The sequence below is a fragment of the Trichosurus vulpecula genome, chromosome 3 (assembly GCF_011100635.1).
Source record: "Trichosurus vulpecula isolate mTriVul1 chromosome 3, mTriVul1.pri, whole genome shotgun sequence".
NCBI classification, from domain to species: domain Eukaryota; kingdom Metazoa; phylum Chordata; class Mammalia; order Diprotodontia; family Phalangeridae; genus Trichosurus; species Trichosurus vulpecula.
The window spans coordinates 209,412,029-209,418,950 of NC_050575.1; the positions used below are offsets into that span (position 1 = coordinate 209,412,029).

The 6,922-nt window shown below is 50.1% G+C and overlaps 1 protein-coding gene across 1 annotated transcript in view; it reads right to left on the bottom strand.

The window, feature by feature from the left end:
- The window catches only part of KIF3C (kinesin family member 3C), a 45,679-nt gene extending 39,301 nt beyond the window's left edge, over nucleotides 1-6,378 (bottom strand). Inside the window, exon 1 of the mRNA XM_036751500.1 lies at nucleotides 3,868-6,378. Coding sequence (XP_036607395.1) covers nucleotides 3,868-5,379 — 1,512 coding nt within the window. The 5' untranslated portion in view covers nucleotides 5,380-6,378. The remainder of the gene's footprint in view (nucleotides 1-3,867) is intronic.
- Between the last annotated feature and the right edge of the window lie 544 nt (nucleotides 6,379-6,922).

Here is a 6,922-nt window from a genome sequence, read left to right on the forward strand (position 1 = left end):
CTCTCTCTCTCTCTCCCTTTCTCTCTCTCTCTCTCTCTCTCTCTCCCTCTCTCTCTCTCCTTCTCTCTCTCTGTCTCTCTGTCTCTCTCTCCCCTCTCCTTCTCTCTCTCTTTCTTTCTCTCTCTCTCCCCTTTCTCTCTCTCTCTCTCTCTCTCTCTCTCTCTCTCTCTCTCTCTCTCTCTTTCTCTCTCTCTTTCTCTCCAGGCCTCCTTCACTTTCCTCACCTGTAAAATGAGGAGATTAGACTAGATGATGTCTAAGGTCCCTTCTGGTTCGAAAACCAGAATTCAACAGCTTTATTTATAATAACAAAAAAGAAAACAAATAAAGAAAACTGAAGAAAAGCCAACCAAATCGTGGTAAAAGCTGAAAATGGAAGATTAATACCCCTTAAGGAATTATAAAATATAAAGGCTATTAGGAGGTACAAGAGGACATAGATAAAGCACAATGACTCAAAGAAAGCAAGATGGGAACAACACTGTACATGATGACAATGGCTATGCAAATAACGATAGCCACAGTGGCCAAACCCAGAAAACTACCGAAATAGACTTCAGAGGGGGGACACAGACCCAAACAGGGCACCCTGGTTATTATTTGTAAAAGGGACTATAAGTATTGTAATGCAATCATGTTCAATTATTTTAAATTGTGTTTGTTTAAAATGGTTCATTCTAAACAGGTGAAGAGGAAATGGGATTTGATGCAACTATAGGCTACTCACTGGACAACATCTGGATGAGAATAAAGTAGAATCCAAATCTTATTATAATAATAATGATGGTAATGAAGATGATGGCACTGACGACGACGACGATGATGGTTCTGGGAGTCCACCAGTCTTGGACCCCCAAGAACTACAATCCCACTCCACCATCAGTGAGGGTTTCAAGGGACCTATTCATGCCTGATGTTTCCTACTATGGAATTGATAGTAGTGAAAAACTTTGGGTCTGGGAATACAGAGCCAGAGATTCTCAACGTTGGAGAGGGCTTCAGAGGCCATCTAGTTCAACCCAGACCTGAACAAACCTTGCCACTACAACACACAGGATGAATGGTCATTCAGCCCTTGCTCAAAGACCTCCAGTGAGGGGAATATCACGACCTCCAGAGGGAGCCCATTTCATGTTTGGCCAACTCTAAGTGTCAGGAAGTTTTGTCTGACATCAAACTTAAATCTGTCTCTGCAACTTCCACCCATTGTTCCTGGGAATGCCCTCTAATAAGAACATATTTAATACCTCTTCCATATGAGAGGCTTTCAAATATGTGAATATAGTGTTTCCCTAAGTCTTCTCTTTGGCAAGCCAAACATCTCCAAATCCTTCAAGGGATCTTCACAAGGCCCTTCACCATTCTGGTTCCCTCTTCTGGATGTTGTTCGGTTCATCAACGCCCATCCTAAAATATGGTGCTCAGCAGAGTCCCAACTAAGGTGGGAGCAGCCAGGGCCTTGCCTCATGATGATTACTTTGGGGCCACATACAGAATTTGCAGTACTTTAGTAACAAAGCTAACCTACTTAGCAAAAGTAGTTTAAGTTGGTCACTATCATCCGGGGGTCGGCTTCCCTTCCCACTTTCTTGCTCCCTCCTCCCCTCCCAAGTGAGAGTGTGGTGTTAACAGCAGCCCTGGAAACCAGAACCAAAGGCAAAACTCCAGATATGGTCTGACCAGGGTAGGATCTGCTCTGTTCAACATCCCAGGCTCCCCTTATTCTCACAGTCCTAGGAAGCCTCCCAATTAGAGGTGGATATGAAAGACCCAGGTTCAAATGTGATCTCAGATACATACTGGCTGGCTATGTGACCAGGAGCAATAACATAGCAAATAAGTGTCCCAAGTACCTCTGCTGACTACAAATTACAGGGGAGGTAGTAATCTGAGCTGATAAAGGACGCTCCTCACCAGGAGCTCGCTACCCTGAAGACAACCCAGGGACCATCCAGTCATCATGATGCCTCCTAAAAACAAACGCACTTAAGGCCTCTGGATTCCTAACGTGGCCCTCAGTCCCACCCCTGCCTTCATCTCTCGCAGGAATCAAAGGTACCAGCCACACCAAGTGGTACCTACAACAACAATAATAATAGCTAGCATTTATACAGTGCTTTAAGGTGTGCAAAGAATTTTTAAATATTATCTCGTTGGATCTTCACCACGACCCTGCAATATAGGTGCTATCATTATCCCCATTTTACAGATAAGGAAGCTGAGGCTGAGAGATTAAATGATTTGCCCAGATCCACACTGCTGCTGAGTGTCAAAGGCAGGGTTTAGATTTAGATAGTTCTGACTGCAAGGCCGGTGTACTATCCCCTCCATCAATGGCTGCCCAATTCTTGGTGATCCACTCTCTGATATTCCCCCAACGGATCCACGTCCCCATCTCCCCTTACTTCTCCTCTTTTACTCTTCTCTTCTTCCTCTCATTCCCCCATTGCATTGTTACAGACCCCCTGTCTGGAGCCTGCTGTGGTTGTTGCATAGTGCTGGTGCCATTCGTTGCTGACCCTTGTTAGTGCGACCTTAAAGCTCACACACCCTGCTGAGAGCTGCTCACTTGGCTGATATCCTGATCCATGACCTCCCTAGGGCAGAGGGATCAGGTCTTACTGGGCTTGGAAATGAATACTTATGGCTAGATTTAGGATTCAGGCAGCTGGTTTGTTTCTCAGGTCACCATTACCTGAAAGTCTTCTTTTACCCTCCTTCCACTGACACAGACCATTGTACCCTGGAATTCCAGCCCAGAGTCCATGGGTCCCTAGTGGGACTTCCCTTATATCAGAGCACTCAGGAATTCCTCTTTCCTCATGGAAGCTTACTCCTCAGAAAGAAAAGGGTATCAGGTCCAGAGCTGTATGGAAAGGAAGGGAGACACTGCAGGTGATACAGGAAAGAGAAGTCAGGGTCCCTTTGAGGTCAAAGATCCTGTCTAGCTTTTCAAAGTATCTGACTTCAGGGGCAGCTAGGTGGTACAGTGGATGGAGCTCTGGCCCTGGAGTCAGGAGGACCTGAGTTCAAATCCAGCCTCAGACACTTGACACTAGCTGTGTGACCCTGGGCAAATCACTTAACTCCTATTGCCTTGCAAAAATAAACAAATAAATGTTTTAAAACAAAACAAAGTGTCTGACTTTGTGGGCAGCAGAGTCAGATTAACCCTTGGGGGTAACTGTGCTACTGTGTATTAATAGTTAATTAATTAATTAACTGGGCTATCTGTGTATTAATAGAGCATCTGCCAAGTAAGCAGTATACGGGAGGGAGAGAGAGAGGAGAAAGAAGTGAGGGGTTTCTAACCTATTCTACTGATAAACACTATATCCTTTGGTGCCAAAGGAAGTGAGCATTCCTCCATGAGTAATTTTTACCTCTGTTTTCCATAAGTGGATGCCACTGAATGATGACAAAAGAACTGGGGGTTGGGAGTCTTGGGTCCTAGACCCAGTGACTAACTAGCCATGTCATCTTGGGCAAGTCATTTTAGGTCCCTGTGACTTAGTTTCTCCATCTCTAAAATGAGAGGGTTGGACCAGATCAGGAGTTCTTAACCTGAGATCCCTGGATAGATTTCAGGGGGTCTGTAAGCTTTGCTGGGGGAAAAATACATCTTTATTTTCACTAACCTCTAACTGAAATTTAGCATTTCCTTCAATTATGAATATAGGCAATAAACATGATTCTTCAAAGGCGTTCCATAGGTTTCACCAGACTGCTAAAGGTGTCTAAGACACAAGAAGGGTTAAGAACTGGAATAGTTTATCTCTAAGGTCTCTTTCAGTTCTAGGATGAGAAGGCTCAGTGAGCCTATAAGCTCATAGGAGAACCTAAGGGTGCCCCCCACCCAGTTCTTACCTTGTATTTGGTGGCTAGGAGCTCTGTGGCTTGCTGTTCCCGCCTCAGGTCCTCAATCATCTTTTCCTTCTCCTCCAACAATTTCTGCTTCTCCTCACTGACCAGGCTGTGGTCATCTTGTATAGCTGCCTTTTCCTCCTCCAGTCTCTCCTTCTGTTCCTGCAGATAGTTCTCCATGTTCTTCTCCAGGGGGACCTCTGGAGTAGGCTGGGGTGGTCGGTTGTTATTGTTGTTGTCATCTTCCTCTTCAGCAACCCAGGCCTCAGTTACGGTGCCCTCTGGGTACCCCTCAATGGCCACTGACTTCTTCCTGCGGCTGCTTCTCCGGCGCTTACCCAGCAGCCCCCGCTTCTCTAGCTGAGCCTTCAGGCGGGCGATTTCCTCCTGGAACTCCCGTAGGAGCGTGTCCTTGGGATCTTCGTTCACCCGAGGCTTGTTCTTAATATTCTTGGCCCTGTTGGCAAAGCGCAGGGTGGACAGGCTCTCATCGTAGCTGTGTGAAGCTGGGCCCAGGGTAGCCACCATGATGGTCTTGGCATTGCCCCCCAGAGAGTCCTGAAGCAGCCGGGTCAGCTTCGAGTCCCGGTACGGGATGTGGGTGCTCCTGCCGTCCACGAGAGCTGAGATCACATTACCCAGAGCAGAAAGGGAGAGATTGATTTTCGATGCTTCTTTGGGCCTTTCTCCAGTGCCACCCCCTCCCCCTGAAGGCTGGGTAGCTGCCCCTCCAGATGTGTTGGTGCCTGCTTTGCCCTGCCGCTCACTGCCAGCCAGGTCTACCAAATTGAGCTTGCCCACCCGGATGTGTTCTTGGCCATCAGAACCCCGCTCACTGCACTCCACTGTGATGACAAATATGGCATGGGAACGGGAGCTGACCTCGTTCATGTGGGTACTGCCCACAGCCCTGGCCTGGTTGCCCAGATTCATCACATGCTCTATTTCTTTGACATTCTTGGTGACAAAGGAAGAGAGATCTTTGATGTAGACCCCGGTCTCTGGGTTCTCTTTCAGCTCCAGCCTCTTGCCCGGCTCCTTGGAGAGCAGGTCTCGGATTTCCTCCTGGTAGATCTCCAGGTAAGAAGCCCTCACCAGGTACTGCTGGTTCTGGGAACGGGAGATGTGAGTGAAGATGTGCTCAAAGGCGCTGGGGATGACTCCTCGCTGTTCCGGCTCAGCCCAGGTGCCCTGCATGGTATAGGTTTTGCCGGTGCCGGTCTGGCCATAGGCAAGAACAGTGCCATTGAAGCCCTGCAACACCGAGTCTATGAGTGGGCGCACCGTCTCGTCGTACAGGTCAGCCTGCTTAGAGCTGGCATCATATACAGCGTCAAAGGTAAAAGTCTTGGGCAGCTCCCCTGGGGCAGCCCGAGGGTTCCTGAGGGTCACCTGGCCCAGCTTCACGTCCATCTCCAGAATCTGCTCATGACCAGCAGCCTCTTCTTTCCTACTCAGGGGGCGGCACCGGGCCACCACCTTCAGGGCCTCGCTGGGCTTGGCTTTATTGGCCATTCTGCAGCTCACAGTACTCCCTTTCCCCCCACCCCAGGTCCCTCTCCCACCCCCACCCCCGCCCCACCTCCCTTACTTAAGCAGCCTGGGCTGTCTGCCTGCCCTTAAGTCTGGATCCACCGGGCTCTCCCGGCCCACTGGGGCTGCTCCTCAACGTGCATGCAGCTTCCTGAGGTGAGGGAGGGATGCGAGCTGGGGTGGTGGCTGCCGCTCCCGCCCGCCTGGCCGACGGCTGCTGCAGTCCCGGCCTCCAAAGCTCTCTGCTCCTCTTCGCTTGCACCACCCCGGGCTGGGGACGAGGATTAGGCAGAATGACCAGGCAGTGGCAGGAGCAGCAGCGACAGGAGCAGCATCGCCTGCCAGGAGGCAGCCCCCGGAGCCCGGCCCATGCTGGGGAGAAGGGACCCTGGGCTGTAAACAGTAACAATGAGATAAAGAAAGAGGAAAATAGGATGGGGGTGGGCAGCAGGGATCTGGTCTCCTCCTCCTTCTGCTCCTCTCCAATATTCTATGGCAGTGGGCTGGGAGTGCCGGGGGTCCTGGACAGCTGGAGTCCTGGGTCCTTCATGGCCCTTCCGTGTGCAGATACGCTCACCTACAGCTCTCTCCCCAGGGTGGAGGATCATTCATTGCAGCGCTGCTGCTGCTACCGCTGCTGCTGCTGCCGCTGCTGCTGCCGCCGCCGCCGCCAACGGAGAATGAGAGAGAAAAACAGACAGGGATGGGGCGGAGCAGCGACGGCCGGGGGAGTGATGCTGCCGCCGCTGCCGTAGCTCTCCCACTCGCTTGGGGTGGGGTAAGGCGATGGGGGGGAGGGGGAGCAAAGACAGGCTGGGACCGGCTAGAAGAGAAATAAATGATCAAGCATCTCCTCCCAGCGCCACTGCCGGTCCCCTGCTCCTCCAAATAAACAACGGGCACCTCTCATTGCAGAAATCCTGTCCGCCCGGTGGCTTCTATCATTTCCACGCCAGAGCCTGACACCACCCACCCTCACCCCAGCAGGGCTGGGCTCAGGGCATGCTGGGAGTTGTAGTCCTGCCTTTGTTAACCGAATTCGGGCAGGTTAGGGGTCCTAGTTCCAGTCTTGGATGCCCCGCTGGGAAGGCTGGAGGGCCCCGGATTTCTAGTGTTCGGTATCCAGTGAGATTGGAGGCTTTAAAACCATGGAGGCCAATCCATTGAGCCTGTTCCATCCTTTCCTTCCTCCTGAGGGTTTCAGCTCACCCATTTAGCCCCTCCCTCTCCAGCATCTTTAATTATCAAGAAAGGTAGTAAGGTGGAAAGGGCGTTGGGTTAGAAATCAGGGCACCTGGAGTTTAGTTCTTTCCGCTATTAATTTGCTGTGTGACCTGGGCTGTGGCTTTTAACCTCTCAAGGCCTCGTTTTTCTCCTATGTAAAATGAGGGGGCTGGTTTAGATCAGGGGTTCTTAATCTGGGGTGTAGACTTGTTTATAAAAAAATAGCTTGATGAACGTATTTCCATATAATTGGTTTTCTTTGTAATTCTATGCATTTTATTTTATACATTTAAAAACATTC